Source organism: Python bivittatus, unplaced genomic scaffold, assembly GCF_059951505.1.
Source record: "Python bivittatus isolate LINGU-HERP-01145 unplaced genomic scaffold, Pbiv_v1 ctg000020_np1212, whole genome shotgun sequence".
Lineage (NCBI taxonomy): Eukaryota > Metazoa > Chordata > Lepidosauria > Squamata > Pythonidae > Python > Python bivittatus.
In genome coordinates, this window is record NW_028277030.1 from 67,374,193 (window position 1) to 67,393,561 (window position 19,369).

Below are 19,369 nucleotides of genomic sequence, written 5' to 3' on the forward strand. Positions count from 1 at the left end.
AACTGTGGTTCATTTCTCAAGATCCTCTGGCAGGTCCAGTGTTATCTCTTGAAGAGCAGGTCCATGACTTAAAAGTCCTCCTGGACTCATGGCTACTGCTGGTTGAGCAGATGGAGGTCATGACCTTTGCACAGTTGTGGCTGGTATGCCATTTATAGCTGTACCTAGAGTGGGTGGATGTCATAATAGTGACTCATGCCTTCATCTCTATGCAAGTGGATAACTGCAATATGTTGTACATGGGGCTGCCTTTGAAGACCTGGAAAGACCTACTGTTCAAAATGCAGTAGATATACAGTATATTATTTGGTACTTGATAAGTATATCACACCTGTGCTGCTGGCTTTATATTGGATTCCAACAGGTTTCCAAGTATGACTCAAACTGCTGTTTGAATGGCTTTGCAACTAGAAACTTACAGGACCACCCCCTCTAACCAGAATTAACCTCTCTGATGCAATCATTCCAGGAGAAGCTGTTTTTTGTATCACATTTCTGGGAGGTGAGGGACTAAGGCCTGCAAGCATTGTTTTTCAATTATGGTGTCTTTGTTGTGGAATGGCCTCCCACTTGAGTTTGAGGCTAGCTTCTTCCTTACTTGCTTTCTAGAAATAGATTAAGATGAATAATTTCTGGAGTGAATTTGGGGGTTATTAGGGTGACACTATTTGTTGTTATTAGTTATCTGTCGATATAATAATATAATTTTTAATATAATTAACTTTGATAAAGGAATCATGGATGGACCATGGATCAGATCACACTTGTGCAGACTCTCTCTGCTTGTGGATTGCAAAGAGTCCCCTGGTTTTCAGATGAAACAGCAGAAGTGATAGATGCCTAGAGTGTTGCTGGAAGAAAACAAACCCAACTGAGCATGGGTAAGAGCCTTTCTTAAGGAGTACCTTGTGGCAATAAGAGTGTCAAAATGTATTTATTTTTCTACTTTTATCATGTCCACAGATAGCCAGCTGGCAGGCCTGGGGAAGGAGAGACCAGAGGAAGATTTAGGTTATTCTTGACATCTGTCAGATAAAGCTGCTCAGATCTTTTCTGAGTTGGAATCCACTATGCAAGTCCTATCTCTATAGGAGGACTACTGTGGTCACCTGAGAAGATTTTGAACCTGGTGGTTCTAAGGAAATGGAAAGAGTCCTGGAGGCTGTGACATCATCTGTCAGTTAAAGTCTCTCAGAAGATGACATGTGGTTGGATGCAGGTGATGGTGAATGTATCCTTGATGGAGAGGGTGATTCCTCTTGCTCTTAAAGAGGCAGTTATACATCTCTTCCTCAAGTATTCAATGGTATCAAACAATTTTTAATTCATAAAATGAGAAGGTGATCGGTTTACAACTCCAGAAGCCGCTGGAGGAAATAGCTTATCTGCACCTTTTCCAGCTGGGATACAATACCAAGATGGCATTGACCACACTTGTATCTACCTTTAGTGGGACCGGGATGTGGTGATGCATCCACTTTGGCCCTTCTTGATCTCTCAATAGCTTTCAATACTATCAATCATAGTATCCCTCTGGACTGGCTTTGGGGATTAGAAGTGGGAGACTTTATGTTCTGGAGCCAATTCCTGTTGATGTTGGTGAGAAATCTAGCTCTAGTCCTTGCTTTGTGGGGTACCTCAGAATTCTACAATCTCTCTGTTCTTCTTTAACATCTACATGAAGCTGCTGGGAGAGGTCATCCACTGGCACAGGGTCAGATATCAGTATGTTGATGACATCCAGGTATACAGCATTACCCTGGGCCATCCAAGTAATGCCTTCAAGATTCTTGCCCAAAGTTTGGAGGCTATGGGGGTCTGGATGGCAAGGAACAGGCTTCAGCTTAAGGAAGACCAAGTGGCTGTAAGTGTCAGGGTCCCCTGGTTTTATCTTGTGTGCCAATTGCACCCACTGCTGGATCAGGAAGGTGTGCTTACAGTTCCTCATGTCTTGGTTACCTCCCATTTGGACTACTGCAATGTATTTTACATGGAGCTGCCCTTGAAGACCATCCAGAAACTGCATGTAGTCCAGAATGCAATGGTGCAGGTAGTTATGAATGCACCATGGTATATGTCAGAAGCTGCACTTAGTTTCCAAATGCAATTCAAAATGCTGGTTACTACCTATACAGCCCTTCATGACACAAGACCCCAGGTTATCTGTGGGTCTTCCTGACTCAAATTGTCTCTGCCTGTCCCATGAGAACCAGCAGGGTGGGCATGCCTTGAGTTCCTTCTGTAAAACAGTGTCACCCAGCTGGACCCAGAGTTTTTCTGTCACTGAACCTGCCCTTTGGAATAGCATATAGCCTGAGATTCAGATGGCCCAAACCCTGTTGGCTTTTGGTAAGGCCTTGAAAATCTGTTTTTTTTTCTCCTGCACACTAGGCCAGAGCATTGGATAAACCTGTCTTGTAATCGTATGGGGATTGGAATATGTTTGTGCCTTGGGCTTGGTTATGCTGTATTGTGGTACATCTCTCTTTTTTTCAATTAGTTATTTTGTTTTGATGTTTTTAACCCTTTGTTAGCCGCCCTACTTGTGAATTGGGTGACTATATAAATCTTTTAAATAAATACATGTAAACAAATACACGTTGAGTAAAGCAAGCCACCGCAAATACATAAACTGCTACAGAAATTGTGACATACAGTTTGGGCTTCTAATTAGAGAAGCATGCTTTAATACGCTCTCTCTGTGGAGACTTGGCATAATAAACAGAGATCAGAAACCAGGCTTCTAAACAATACTACTTTGCATTCCAGAACAGCCAGTAGCACCTAGTCAACTTTGGTCTTGAAAAAACTAAGCAGAGTAAGACCAACATGAAATACAGAATGGTAGGCTAAAGCAAGAAGTAAAAACAAACAAACAAACCCATCCCAGAAGAAGACAAGAGCAAGCCAGTTATGTATTTTCCCCAAGAAATCTATCCCTGTATACATATAGTCACCAGGAATGGAGCCTAACTTAATGGCGTCTTTACCTTTTTAAATCCATGTTACACATTTGAAGGTCTGAGTGCAATCTGAATAATCAAACTAGTGGGTAACATAACAAAAGCTACACCCTTCCAAGCTGAAACCAGTGCAGTGAATGATTGGTTATTAAAAGTTGAGGATTCATTTCCATTGTGGACTGGGTGAGATATTTTGGCAGACGCAATGCTCACATCCCTTTTATAAAGGTCTCTTCTTTTGGCTGCATATGTTGATGTGTGTTCCTCCCTCCCCCATCTTTCCAGCTCCAAGTATCATTTTTGCTCTCAATTATATTGCTCCTCAAAAGAATGTGAAAGGTTCTGCACTATGCTAATCTTATTCTATTTTGGTTTACAACTCCTGTAAGAAAGAAACTATGTACAGAAGCCCTAATATTTATTTGGTTTTTGTTGTGTCATTAAATTCAAACCGAATCATCATTATCTTGCCAAACATGCCATATTTTATAATGTTAACAGTGCTGTTTGTATTAAGACATTAGAGCTCATGATGAGTGCAAATCCATCGACACATCTTTTTGAAACACATGTGCAGTGGAAATATGATTAAACAAGGTAAGGAAAATTTCATTAGAATCTAGCGGCAGCTATCATTTATAATTTAGAGCTATCAGAGAAGGCATTGATATTCTGCATTCAAAACATTTGTATGAACCAAGGTTTAATGGCTTTAAAATTTATTGAAATCTTTATAATTATGGATTGTAACCCACCATGTGATGTGCTATATAGTGGGAGGATGAAAAATATTTCAACATTATAATTTGCAGACTCCACAAATTCATTGAATGGCATAGAACATATGGAAATGTAAAGACACTTTATACATTCCCCCTTTTTCTGGATTGCATTCAATAGCTAGGTCCAGAACTAAAAAAGCTCATCCCTTAATGAAGCTACAACAGGATGGAACTTAAATTGGCTCAAGCTGTTTTGAAGAAAGAAATATTTTTAACTTTATCCACATTCTTTGGGAGCCATTTAAATAGGGTTCCTATGTGATCTCCCATCTGGGCAGTTCAGAGAAAAATCTGCAGAAAAATATGTGCCGTCAGACTGTTCTTTGGATCTCTTGCATATGTTGTGTTGAATGGCAAAAATGTACATCCATATTCTGAGAAGGAATGGAAGCTATGCAAATTGAAAGAACAGTGAATTCATTCATGATACAATTTTCACTCCGTTCTATATAAATCAGTAACTTACATTTCTGTATCTCCTGCCTCCACATTCTAAGCAAAATGCCAAGGTGTATTTTGGTGACATGACACCATTAAGATTCAATGCTTCATCATACATTCAGTTACAGACTTGTAAAGCTTATCCATCTAGAGATTGCTGATCTTGCTGACCTAATATAATCAGTGAGGACACTGTGAATAGTATTCGGGCATACTGAAGTCTCATCTTGAAATCATTCTGACATACCTGGTTTAATGTATTTTTCATTATCTGCAAGGCATGCCTTTCGGAAACAGTCATGTGTATCACATCAATTATATTATTATTTTGGTCATTAGAATATAACCACCCGCCTATCATCTCGTCCAATATTTCATTATTTATACTTTCCTCTAAATAATCCAAAGGATCCTCTGGATTAAAGTGCATACATAATGCAGATTCAGAGGTCTGATAAAATATCATTTGGATTTCAAAATCAGGATGTGATCTGCTTATTTTATACATGTATGAGTAATCTACTAAGTAGGCAACGTCAACCAAAAAAAGCAGCAAAATGCAAATTCATGCTGGAAATTTCCCATACAGAAAATATAGAGTTTGTGTATAGCCTTCTCTTGGAATTCAGATTTTTTTTTTAAATTTTCAACACACATTGTATATAATTTAACAGCCTGCATACAAAATGGCAGAGGAAGCTACTATATCACATCCCAAGCTTGCCTTTCATGCCTACATGTTTTTATCATCTGCTGGGGTAAAATGTCCCTTACAATTTACTGACTCTTTTGGAAGTGACAAATTAGAAGAGGCATTTCGGAAATAGGTGGGAGGAATTCTACAGAAATGTTAAAAACGGATCTTTTCTTTTTAACTGTTTTTTTTATTGTTTTCTTTTCTCTATCAGCAGTGAACATGATCCTATAGGCATTTACCATTTTCCCCACTTGAGCTCACAACTGAAGTTAAATAACCAACATTCCCCCAAGCAGTTTACTTAGCATGTTAGAGGAGACATATTAAAGGATGGGAAAATGCATAAAATGGGGGAAAGGATCAGTACAGCATTAAATGGGAAAACATTTTTTAAGCAAATCTATTGATAGTCCAAGAAACCCTTCACACAAAACAGTGTATTTAGGAGAACTGGGAAAGGAGTGAAAAAGGCAGTTTGATGGATAGAAATAGAAAATCTGATTAGACTAATATAAAGCAATCGGGAAGCCATCCATTAGCTTCTCCAGAGAAGATTGATTCATTTCAGAAGGAATGCCGTCAGTTCCACAGGACACAAGAGAGACTGGATGTTATAGGTACAAAAATCTAATTTTCAGCCTATTTACTAGAGCTGGTACAGGGGAAAAGTAGCTTGTTCTCAGAGGGAACTAATGAAGTGTGATGAATTATGTGAAGATGAAAGATTAAATTAAGAGAAAAAATAGGAAAATTGAATAATATGAAGAAAACAAATGGAACTATTACTTCGGGCTCTGTAAAACACTTTCATAATGGAAATTTAGTTACTGCACGTCCACCATCTACCATATAAATAAGATTCCCTCAGACAGCAGTGTAAAAAAGCAAAATACCAAATGTTTTTGCTTTGGAACTGAATACCACATGTATCATTATTTTGGGTAATCAAGATGAATCATTCTTTTCCAGAGATCTCCAGAACAACATGGATGTCTGTACTGTACAGAACTAAGTAACTTATTTTTCAGAGAGAAAGAGAGATGTCATCCCCTGTTATATAGCTGCCCATCTCAATACATGACTCTGGGCGGCTCACAGTTAAAAATAATATTAAAACAGCAAAACAATGCAACAGTTTAAAGCAATCGAAACACTACAAAACCGTATAAAAAGCCATATCACATATATCTGGTTCTGCAATAGACTACCTATCCGTAATCATTTAAGCCATGCAGAGAATGCTGACGTTAATTGCAGAGAAGTTAATGTATTTCCATTAAGAGAAGTCGAACCAGATAAAGTTATGTAAAGTAATACAAATCATGGGCATGACCATTTAGAATTGACAGCACCTGCAGGATTTGGGATTTCTGACATAGAAACAATGCATCTGTGGATGTGTGAGAAACAAGTATATTATAAACACTCACAGTTCTTGAATCTCTTACATTTTACATTATCGTAGTGTCTGAATGTTGGCAAAAGTGTGTAGTGGTGAAGGTGTTGGCCTAGAATCCAGGAGATCTTGAGTTCTAGTCCCGCCTTAGGCATGAAAGCCGGCTGGGTGACTTTGGGCCAGTCACGCTCTCTCAGCCCAACTCACCTCACAGAGTTGTTGTTGTAAGGAAAATAGGAGGAGGAAGGAGTATTAGGCATATTTGCCTCCTTGAGTTATTTATAAAAATAATAAAGGTGGGATAAAAAATCTAAAAAAAAAAAGTAAAAACAACAGCTATGCACACTCAGAAGATCAGGACAGCAGGTTCAGAAAGGCAAAGTGCCTTCTGAATATTTGCACAGTCCTACATTATAATAGAGTATAATAGGTTACAAAAATCCTGCTGCAACATTTAAATAATTATGTTTTTTTTAAATGTATAAATGTAGTTTTGATTCTATTCAATGCCTTTTTCACAGCACTGATTTACCAAAGGGATGATTTTAAAGGGGGAAAATGTTAGAATTGATCTAAACTGAAGCTTGTGGATAGGGATAATATACTGAAGAAATGAGGACATGCAATGGTCTCTGTAAATGACTTCCAGCTGTCCATATGCCAGAAACATAAATCTAAGGAAAAGCTGTACTGATTGTAACACATACGAATGGCACTTGGGGCAACAGCACAGATGCCACAGTGCTACACTTTCAATCTAAGAGCTGTCTAAAGGAGGGAGAGAGAGAGGAAGCAGTCGGTTAAATGATTTAAGAGATCCAGATATAATGAGGCAAGTTGTGGAATCCAGCATTTGGTAAGTTAGAGGCTAGAAGTATTAGGATTGTGGTTGAAGTATCTTCAACTGCTAACATGGCTTAGGACTGCATTCAGCTTTCTGAGTCTATTACTACCTTCTTGATTCCCAGTTTTGCAGATTTCTGGGGATTTCTGGATGACATATGGGCAGCGTTAGGAGCATTAAAGATTTTGTATCATCATCATCATAAAAAACAGACACAAAGGGATGAAATATGCACGTGGCTGTGTGTAATCCTCCTATTATCCAGGCATTAATTAAACCAAAAGCCCATTTATGGTCTAATTCTGTTAAACAGGATTGGAAAAAAAAAATAACTATAATTTAAGTCTAACAATTCTAAGCCTTAGGTGTCATTAAATAATTCCAAGGCTTTCAGTTTCTATGAAGTACGACTGCATGGCAGATATTTTTGATTCATATGCTTACATGATTGATTCATTATTCCCAGGTCACACAACTTTAAAAATTATTAATATATTGTGCTGCTTTTCAATCTATATATATAATCATGTCGTTATTTATACCAAACAGTTTTATAAAATATTTACGAGAATTTGTATGAATGTATGCCTTTTGGGTCTTCTGAAGTGGATTCTTCCTCCACTTCAGATGACCGAAAAGGCATGCATTCATACAAATTCTCGTAAATATTTTATAAAACTGCAGTTCTTTGAGTGGTCATCTGTGAATGCATATGAACCTTTGCAGACCCCCGTTTGGAACCTTCCAGAGCTTACAGAACTGTTTGGTGCTCCCCTCCCCTAATATACTATGCAGCTGTCATACCATCAGTTCCTAAGAAGGACAAAGTGGTTTCAAGGAAACAGTGACACCAAGCAAGGTAGGAGATGACAACTTGAAGAACTGCAGTTATGGGTAAATAACCAGTTCTTCTTCATTGTAATTCTCTGTGATTCACACACAAGTGAGTATTTTTACATAGAGAAAGGTCTGTTTGGCTGGCTCATAGTGAAACTTGATGGTTGCTACTTTCCATTTGTAAAACCCCTGGTGAGAAAGACCACAGCTTTTAAAAAGGCTTTGGAAGGCCAGGAATAATTTTAGTCCTAGTAAAACAATTATTAAAAGCAACAAGGCAATTTGATGTTTGGTGAGCACAGAACTCAGTATGTAATCCTGTGAAATAACAACAGAACCCAATGATCATTATGTAACAACTTACTTTGAAAGTAAGCCGGGGGGTTCCAAATAGGGGATTATCAAAGGTACTGCTTGCAGCCTTCAGGCTAGCACCTACATCTGTGCTTTGTTAGACATGCAGATTCTGGCAAGACCCCCTTGGATATAAAATGGTATGCTCTTCCATTTGAAAAGGCTTCCATTTGGTTAAGACATGAACATAGTGGGAGGGACAAAGTTGGGTAGCTGCATCTTCCATTTTCTGCTGTAGAAAATTTCTGAACCCTCAGAGTGTTCTTAGTCTTACAGCTCAATAGTTTGCTTCAGTGAAAGGAATGTCCTAAATTTTAGCCCTAACCTCCAGTGTCACTTAAGTGGAACAGAGTTAGATATAGATCAGTGTTTCTCAACTTTAGCAACTTTACAATATGTGGACTTCAACTCCCAGAATCTCCCAGCCACCTTTGAAGTTCACATATCGTAAAGTTGCTAAGGTTGAGAAACTCTGACCTAAGGACAATAGAAAATGCCATAAACTTGGCTGCTGAGTCATCTGTCTGATGAGTCATATTTGATTCTTAAAATATGGTGTTTCTGATGAAAAATGATTGCCTGTTGTCTGGTAAATGAGATAGAAACATGGCTCTCTTTTACAAAATGTGAGAATCCTGGAATTGCACCAGGAGGTTAGGTTTTAAGTATTTTAAGTAGTTGTCCACAGTTGCATGTTGAGTGGGTGGCTACATAAATTGAATAAATAAATAAATCCATGATATTGCAGCATTCATGCTTGATATGGACCATGAAAGGCCCCAAACTTCCATCCATGACTACCTAATTTTCTACCATCCTTGACCACAGATACAGAATGCTGTTGACAGTGGAAACCTGATTGTGATGCCTCCTCTATAAAAATGTTAGGAGTAGAACTTGGAATAAGGAATAGCATTTTTTTTTTCCTTTACAAAGATTCTTAATGTGGCAGGAAGTCAATGTCATAGAAGCTGGCTTGGCTCAGGAGTCCCTTGCTGTCCCTTGGAACAAGGACTGGTGAAAGAGTAGTATTAGTATTCATATTTTGTACTAATTGGAATTCTGGGTGCTTTATCATTTGACAAGATTGTTGAACCTCAAGAGAAAGAGAATGCCATCCTACAATTTGTTTATTGTAAAAATGAAGACCATCCAAAGGAGAACTGGATACTTGGTCCTTAACCTGAGCATTGAATGATTTATCACATAATAAAAAATACACAGTCACACACAAAGAAAGAGGCACGTGTGGGTGGAGGCCATCCTCACCTCAGGGGGCAACCTATTTCATAGGAAGGAAGCTGCCATTGAGAAATTCAGTGTTGGGCCCCCTTCTGCCATATCACTGGATCTCTGGCTGTTTGGTTTGGCCATCTATGCTATGTTAGGCATGCAGATTCTGGCAAGACCTCCTTAGTTATAAATAAATAAAATGGCATGTTCTTCCATTTGAAAGGTTGATGGCTTTTGGTTACAACATGAACATATGGGAAGGACAAAGCTGGGTAGCTGCATCTTCCATTTTCTGTTGTAGAAAACTTCTGAACCCTCAGAGTGTTCTTAGTCTTACAGCTCAATTGTTTGCTTCAGTGAAAGGAATGTCCTAAATCCATTGAGAAACTCAGTGTTGGGTCCCCTCTTGCTGTATCATCGGATCTCTGGCCATCTGGTTTGGATAGACAGAGACTATTTAGAAAAGGTGATCTCTTAGATACCCAGGCCCCAAGCCATACATGGCTTTAAAGAGGGAAACCAGTACTTTGAATTGCACTGCAGCCAGGCCAGCTCCTTTTCCTATGCTGGCACCGCTAGCTGCCAGCCAACAAGATAGCAAGTTGGATGTCTGTCACAGTCCAGTGATAAGGAAAGCTCAGACAGAACTTTTAGAAGATGTAAATGCAAGTCAACAGGCTTGGCACAGGTGAGGCCAGGAAACTAATAAAAAAAACAATGAATCCAAGGGAAAAGACAGGAGACACAGTGAGGTAGAATCCAGAGTCCTAAACCTGGCACAGCAAGGTAAGCATGACCTGTTCTTAATGACTGCTCCCAAGGAGTGAGGCCAACAAATCAGCAATGCTGAGCCTCTATCCAGGACACAGCTGAGGCAGTTTACTCCTCAACATTGGCTCTTCTGTTGACTGGTTTCTGCTCTACCTTTATCACTTGCCTCTGCTAAGGGCAGGGTGGCTGAATCTGAATCTGAGAGGCTGTCAGGGGGTGCAGGCAAGGAGTCCTGGGGGCTTCCTGAATCTGTCTCAACCAGAGTGGGGTCATTGGCTCCACTGCTGCTGGAATCACCAATGCCAAGACTTTTGTCTCTAGATGCCCCTGACTCAATTTCCTCTTCATCTCAGGACATGTCCAGCAGTATAACGCCCCTGCAGCAGTGGTGTGATATAACAATACCAAGACCAGTCAGTGTGCTGCCTTCTGGACCAGCTAAAGTTTCTGACCAAATTACAGTAATCTAATCAGAAGATGACAAGGGCATGAGTGACTGTCCTCATAGCATCCTGTTCCAGTTAAGGTTGCAGCCAAAGCTGAGGAAAAACTGTTCAGGGTTGCCTTGGTATTTAACTGGTTAAATATAATGGATAACATACTGGAAACAAATCTTGTTATTTATTTTTGGCAAACAATTCCCACTATGGAGCTGAAAAACAATCTGGTTTCAAGGAGATTCTGTTTGAATAAAAACAAATGCACAAAGAATGCATTACTACTGGGAAATATACTAGAAGGCATGTCACAACATACATAAAAGTATGCATTAATATTTTATATCCTATGGGAAAACAGACACCAGCCTTCAAAGGTGTTTAACCACACTGAAGATAAGTTGGGAATTGTGCACATCATAAACAAATTTCTAATAGAATTCTTCATCAGAATTCTGTAATACTCTTTTCCCATCGCTGTGATGGTATTTTTGGGGGACGCATTTAGATATGCCGCTAATTGGTGGATATAAAATACCATATGGTTGCAAGCTAACCTCTCCTTACACAGATACTGTTCTAATCCTGATAATTTTAGTTGCCTTTTTCTTTTTGAGGTTCATTGCCAAAACATGTAGACAGTATCCCAGATACGTTCACACCATAGAGGTGTATATTGGCAGTTTTACTTTAATTCCTTTCCTGATAACATTTGCTTTTTTCACAGCAGCTGCACACTTGGCATTACAATGGCTGTTTTCAGTCCTCTTGTACTGAGCTCTCTCATCTTAGGTATTTTTGTGAAAATAACTACTTTTTTGCACCTGAGCTGTTTAAGGATCTTCAGATGGATATTGGCTTGACTCACAAATTTGATTGCTTTCAACTTGTCAGTAAGACATTCAGGAATTCATTTTTTTCTCACTGCTATTTGTCTTAGTCTCCCTTCCTGAAAATATAAGTTCTGGACAAATTCTAGAGGCTTCATCCAAGGCTTTGAGGGCCATGTGCAGACTTGGAGTTGTAGGTTACAGCACTTTACTCTCTCCTTGTGCAAATTTGTGGGTAGTGGGTAGTTTGTTCTGTTCTCTTTATCTGGGAAAATGAAAGGAAGGTTTCTTTCCTCTAATAGAAACCTAGACTTGGTTTGCTTATTAAAAGAAAACTCAAATAACTATTACCTTAAAGAATGGAAACCATTGATGGACTATTTGCAAAATGCAGGTGGGGTGAAGCTTACATGGGGATTTGAAGATTAGATTATAAATGTAATGGGATATGTTTTGACAAAGAATTACTCCTACTTAATGTATTAAAAACTAGCACTTATGATAGTCTTACTATTCCTAAAACCAGAGATAGATTGGAAGTTATCTATTTTTCATATCTTTTTTCTTTTTCTTTTTCTTTATCTCACTTTTTCTTTTCCTTTTCTTTATAATTTGTATTTTCAATTTTCTTTTTTATTTCTAACTTTTAACTTTGTAACTTTAAAATTTCAATAAAATATTATTAAAAAAAAAGAAACCTAGACTTGGTGATACATTTCCTGGTTTTCTTTACGTATTACATATAATGTTAATTGTGGTTTTAAATAACTAAGATGGAGAAATCTAAATTTCTTTATTTCAGATCCAAGCAAAATCAATGACAGTTGTTTCAGTCAGTAAAAGCAAAGCTGAAAAGTTTGAGTCATACTTAAAATGAACTAATAAAGCAATTGGGGAGTTTACCTTAAAACGCTTATCAAGTCCCCAGAGGCCAAGAAATAATTGTTATGCAGAAATATATACAACCCTCCAATATTAGAAGTCTAAAAAATCTGGATTTTGAAAGGTGTTTTTGATATGGGAGGTTCATTATAACCTTTTGTCTTCACTCTCCGTACCTACCCCTGAGAATCTAAAGAATGTAGCTAATCCTGGAGCTGGCATAGGCAATTCTCATTAACATGAGTAGGAAGGAAACAGTTAAGAAAGGAAAAGGTTTGGGTGTGTGTGTGTTGGGGGGACTCTAATTCTGTTCTGATACCCAGCAGACCCAAGGTTTGCTTTGTATGTGACAAAGTTTGGCTGCTGGACAGACTTGTTAAATTAGAGAAGGGAAAAAGATGCTTGCAGAGTTAGGGATAGTTGCCAAGTAGTTTGCAAAGGGATTTCAGGTTTCAGGACTTCATTGCTTGGGATTATGTGATGTGCTTATCAGAATAATTTGATTTTGTATTTTCCACTCTGGGCAATGCGTGAAGTCTCTAAAGGTATTAAGCAATTTAAAATTTGCTGTCAGGTGTTCACACAAAGGGACCTTGAATTATCAAAAGTAGCAACAAATCAACAATAGCTACTTGTTCCTACACCACCACTATTAGAAATAAATGCATGCCATAGTGAGTTGCAACGTATTGCAGCATCAGCTAATTCAGGAACAAGAGCTATGACTATGAATGAAAAGTTTGGTGGATCTGTAGGACAGTGTTGTTACTTAACTGAAGATGTTTCCAACATCAACCTGCACTTCTGAATTACAGTATCTTATGCCACTGCACCCAATTAGAAAAACATTCAGAAGGAAATACATTTTATTTCATTACTATCATGGCTCCTCTGCCCTTGCTACTATAACTGCGATAGGGTAGACCGGTAAACATGCAAGCAAGATGGGTGGCCACATAAATTAAAATAAATAAATAGTCATCAGCCCAAAGTTTTTGGATCTCCATAGTCCTAACTACTCATCAGATAAGATTTAGGGTGGGGTTATATGGAACATCATAAATGCAGAAAGAAAAAAAGCAGAGACGTTTAGCGCCATAGCCAAGTATCCTTGTGTTGTAAGGACCTAGGATCTGGGAATATTATGGTTCCAACCCCTTATTAGCAACAGTCCACATAGGAGTGTTCTTAGAATAGTTGACAAAATCATACAAACAAAATGGGTTAGACTAGAACTTAGAAATAATGCTAAATTGAAAAATGAAAGAAGATACCACTCACTTGCACAAATAACTAATAGTTCTTAAAGCATTTATTTCAGATGTCTTGATTAACCTGTTAATAAAAGTAGAAAAACTAGAAAATAACTTTTTGTCTTACTATTTGATTATATTTGCAGAACACATTTACCTCAAGATATGGCAAATATAGTGTGATCAATTATAGCATTCTTCATTCTTTACGCTCTCAACTCCTACTATGCTACCTCATCAGGGTGAAGTGGATGTTTTTGTGAGGGATGAACAAAGAATACCAGGAGTGTCCACCAAGAGGGGTGTCAGCCCTATTAGATGGACCAGGATAGGATTTCAACTCCACAGGAAGGCTAAAGCTACTTTTATTGAGATGGGCTATAATAACATGTCTGATTAAGCTGTACTTCCTCCTGCACCTCCTCCTCTTTCTTATAGTTCAGTTGAATTAGGGAGGCGTCTGAGTCACTTCCAAATGTTATCTGGCTGTTCCGGACTTAAAAAATGCATCAGCCCCTTTTGCCTAGGCAACAGCTCCTGCATATCTCCATCAAGGTCATCTTCCTTACTCTCTTCGAGGGATCTCTCAAGCCATGAACCTCATCCCGCTGCCCAGCTAAAGCAGGCAGGTATATCTATATTGGGCAGTAGTGATATACATGATAATGGAAGCAGATGATCTTTTTAGTAACAACAGCAAAGGCATCATGGGAGAAGGCAATACATTAAACCGTTCCCATATTTTACCAAAAAACAAAAACAAAAACCCACATGAACAGACAAGATATTGATCATATAGTGCTGGATGATGGATTCCTCAGATCAGCTGGCACTCAAGATGTTTCAGAGTACTAATAACATTTATGATGCAGCTAGATTAAAGCCTTCAGGACATCCAGTTGCTGAAGTTACTATGCAGGAAAAGAAAATCCAAAGGTGCAAGGACAGAATTACAGTGGGAACATGGAATGTAAAAAGCACAAAGATGGGAAAGCTCAACACTGTGAAAGATGAAATGAAATTACTACAAACGGACATCTTAGACATCAGTGAATTGAGATGGACTGGGATTGGGCACTTTCAGTAACAGGATAACTGTTTACTACTCAGGAGACACACACACACACACAAAGAAGGACTGGCATTGCTTTCATAGTCAGGACGGATACAGAAAGGATAGTATTTTGGTACAATGTAGTCAATGACCAAACAATTATTAATTAAATTTCACAGACAACCCTTTAATATGATGGTTTTTCCAAGCTTATGCTCCAAACACTGCTGCAGAGGAAGAAAAGATTGATGAGTTTTATGGTCAAGTTCATTATGAAATTGACAGAACATGCAGTCAAGATGTGCTGCTTATGGTTGGAAACAGTAAGGAGGAAAATGTAGACTGCCCTCATGGCCTAGAAATCAGAAATGAAGCAGGAGAATGACTTATTAATTTCTGCCCACCCAGTGGTTTCTTCATTACTGACACTGCCATCAAACAACCCAAACAATGTCTACATAAATGGACAACACCAAATGGAGTACACAAAAAATAATTAGTGCAAGACAAAGATCTTAGGAAGAACTTAACAAAGAATTGCAGAGCACTGTTAGAAGAGAGAAGAAGCAATATTACAATAACATCCGTAAAAGACACAGAAGTGGGAAACATACACGGAAAAACAAGGAATGTCTTCTGAAAGATCTCTGAACTCAGAAGGAGATTCCAGCCTTGAATTGGTATGCCAAAGGATGTCAATTGACAGTAAATAATTCAAAGAAGAATGTCAGGCCTAGCCCAAGGAACTCCAAGAGACAATACCAATTCAGTCCAGCTATGTTTATTAGCTACAACCTCTAGCAAGAATCTTCCCAGACTAAAACCCCAGTTCCCAAAGTCCTCCAGCCACAACAGTGTGAATTCCTCAGGGAGGTGCCAGTCTCATCCTCTTGTTCCTCCCACGCGGTTCTGGTGAGCTAAGAAAATGTTTATCTCCCTGAGCTTGGCCTTCATAATTCTATTCCATCACAAAGAATCAAACAAAGATGGAAGGAGTACACTGATATTCTGTACAGTACAGATGTCAATATCCAAGATACTTTATAAGATACTTCTTATTTACAAGTACCTCTATTAGAAAATGAAGTTAGATCAGTATTCCAGTCATTACCAAGTTGGAGGGCACAGGAATTGATGGATTGATGGATGCTTAGGATCATCCAGTATAGATCAGAGCCTTACCTGAAAAGGGAGATGCCAGAAGTTCAAGCTGATTTTAGAAAAGGCCAAGGAACAACAGATATTATTGCTGATGTACATTGAATAATTGAGAAAAATTAAGAATAGCAAAAGTCAATAAGTGCTTCACGGATTATAGAAAGGCCTTCGATTGTATCAAGCATGTCAAGCTGTGGAATGTCATTAGGAAAACAGGAATCCCACAGTATCTCATTGTCCTCGTGCAAAACCTATGCACAGGAGAGGAAGCCACAATCCAGATAGAACATAGCAAAACAGACTGGCTCCAAGTCAGTAAAGGAGTAAGACAAGGCTGTATACTCTTTCCTTACTTATTCAACCTTTATGCTGAATATATATTGAGGAGGCTGGATTGGAAGAAAATGGCTATGGTTTTAAATTGGAGGAAGATAACCTCCAGTTGATAGCAGTGTCATCAGTAGTGACTGATAGCTGAAAATTGAAATAATCTGCAAGCTATGGTAATGAAAGTCAATAAGAACAGTGAAAAAAATGGGACTAAGATTAAATATAAAGAAGACCTAACTAATGACAACAGATGTAGCAACTAGCCTTAGGATCAACATAGTTATGGATAACTCCTGCCTTGTAGTATCAACCGTCAACAATAAAGGAACCAGCAGTCCAGACATACACTACAGTAGCCACAAAGACATTGGAAAAGGAATTCAGTGTGTGTTCCTAATCTTTGTAGGTACAGACTACACGCTATCACACACGCAATAGTTTTCCTTGTAGCACTTTATGGAAGTGAAAGCATTGAAGAAGCAGGATGGAAAAACTATTGATGCTTTTAAAGTGTGATGGTGGGGAAGGTTGAGAATGCCATGGATAGCCAAGAAAGCAAACAGATATAGAACAAATCAATCCAGAGTTCTCATTCCAGGCACACTTGATCAAGCTCAAATTATATTTTTGACACATGATATGAAGACCTAATCTACAATGTGGAAAAGGTGGAAGGAGAGAGAAGAAGATGGGTGGACTCAATTATAGCAGCTATGAGTACATCATTAGAAAGCCTCATGGTCAAGGTTGGCAACAGATCTATGTGAGAAGGTGAAGGTCTATCTATGTGGTTCCTAACAATCAGCACAAACTTGATGATACATCACATAATAAAATCATTCATTAGTCTGCTTGAATTTAATTTGATCTAATGACATTATGGCTACATTTTCATTCTATGTTATCCCATGGTAAGTAAATATTATAAAAACACTGCACCAACTGCCTTTCCTGAGCAGTGCAGCTATAAAACCTCTCTGTGGTTCAAGAATAAGCATGTCATATGACTACTACTTCCACCTTAACCTAAAACATGCCACAAAGTCCTACTATGGTTGATGCAACCCAAAACAGTAGATGTACAAAGACACTCACCTTGAAACAAACCATGGATGAGTTTAGCTACCGTACTGTGTAAAGGAGTAGATACAGTTACAACAACCATGCATACACACACATACAGAAAAATCTGGGAGCAGTTCAGCCATACAGGCCTGAAAAAGATTGTTTAACAATCTGAAAAGAAGCACTTCATACATGCACCCATACTTTCAAATGTACAGCTCTATTCTGCAGTGAGGATGGTAAACTCATGACAAGACACTGTCAGAGTAAGATGCAAGATTTAAAAATTACAGTGTAATCTGGTAGCCAGTTATGTATTTTTCATCTTCAGGAGAAAAAAAATCTAGTATTATTTATTATAAATCTCCATGATATTTAGCTTTTCATTCTCTAGGTTTAAGAAGGGATATACCATAATTCCCAGCATCAGCCAGTCAGTACTTAAATTTTTTAGGACACAACTAACATTAGAGAGAAACATTATAAACTAGCATGTTATACCATAATTAGTGTTTTGCAATGTTACAAATTGGTACTTTTTACTTTATAAGTCACTTTTACCTTCTCCAGTTCTCTGGATTATCACATGAACATGAATTTACCTATCCCCAAAGTGAGTGAAATAAACTTTCCTTAAAAAAACAAAAACAACAACAAAAAAAAACATAGAAGCACTTCTACATGCATACAACGCTTTTGTGAGCTCTGGCTTTCACACAGGCTGGCCTGCTTTCATAAAAGAGACAAAGCTCCCTCTGTTTACATCAAAAGAGAACCAGAAACGTCCTATTCTAATCTACCTGTATAATAGGTTTCTCATTCAAAAGCACAGTACTTGCTGGAATTAAGCTTCTTCCTAATAAAACTTAATAATCAGGGCTCTGAGCAACTTGTTCTTTGGAATAATTATTTCCAGTCATGGTTGCCACAGGAGAAGTGACACCTTTTAATTAATGCTGCTGCAAAACTTTCTACTGAGCCAGCACTAAGGTAACCTCATCTCCTGGGAACATTACCCCAGTCTGCATGATACAACATCAAGCAGAGCCCAACTATTTTACAGGAACAGAACATGTCACAGAACTTAAAATGTAAACTCTCAGCACAAAAATCAGCACAAATCAAACTATCAAAGCCCTCTTGTTCATGGGGGTAAAATCTCTTACCTTTAGTAGCAATTCGAACACACTGAGTTTTGGTCTCCTGTTTAAAAAAAAATAAAGAAAAATACCTTTAGTCCAATTTATTAGTACCACCAGTATATCATCTTGGCAAATTCTAAAACAGTACTTTAACTCATGCTGCCATTGTGTACAAATTATCATTTACAAGTTGAAGAAGACATGAACAGTAAATTTTAAACGTAAATGCAGAGGCAAAATGAGATTGCATCAATCTATATTTTTTCCAAGAAGTACTACTGGATCTTGCAAGTTGCTGGCATATTCAGGGAACGGGTTCCAGGTAAACAAAAGAGCATCTGGCTAATCTCTGTACATATTGATTCTGAGTGCATAATCTCAGCAGCAAGAAAATCCCACACTCTTCTTAACCACTAAAGAATGGTCAAGTCAGCTTTTTAAACTAACCCAAGTCTTAGCTTTTTTTTTTTTTTTTTTGCTTTTTTTGTGCCTTCAAGTCAGTTTTGACTCTGGGCGACTGGCTGGACTAGTCCCTGCAGTTTTCTTGGCAAGATTTTCAGACGTGGTTTGCCCTTGCCCGCTTCCTAGGGCTGAGAGAGAATGACTGGCTGAAGGTCACCCAGCTAGCTTCGTGCCTAAGGCGGGACTAGAACTCACCGTCTCCTGGTTTCTAGCCTGTTTTTAATCACTACACCAGATGGGCTCTCCTTAGCTGTTTATAGTAATGAAATACAAGGATACTATGATTTGAGTATCATTCTGTATATCTAACAATGCAGGCCAGATACATAGGAAGGTAGATACTTGTGATACAACTGATTGGGTGTAATGTACGGAACCAAATGCTGTATCCAATTTTACATCCCCACCAAATGTGGAAGAAAGTTCCTTATGTTCATA

The 19,369-nt window shown here is 38.3% G+C and overlaps 1 protein-coding gene across 8 annotated transcripts in view; it reads right to left on the reverse strand.

Annotated features, from left to right (window-relative positions):
* The window catches only part of PTPRK (protein tyrosine phosphatase receptor type K), a 377,364-nt gene that overhangs the window by 52,742 nt on the left and 305,253 nt on the right, over positions 1 to 19,369 (reverse strand). For all 8 annotated transcript variants that reach the window (XM_088140673.1, XM_088140663.1, XM_088140667.1 and 5 more), the window contains exon 13: positions 18,494 to 18,530. In XM_088140673.1, coding sequence (XP_087996799.1) covers positions 18,494 to 18,530 — 37 coding nt within the window. The remainder of the gene's footprint in view (positions 1 to 18,493; positions 18,531 to 19,369) is intronic.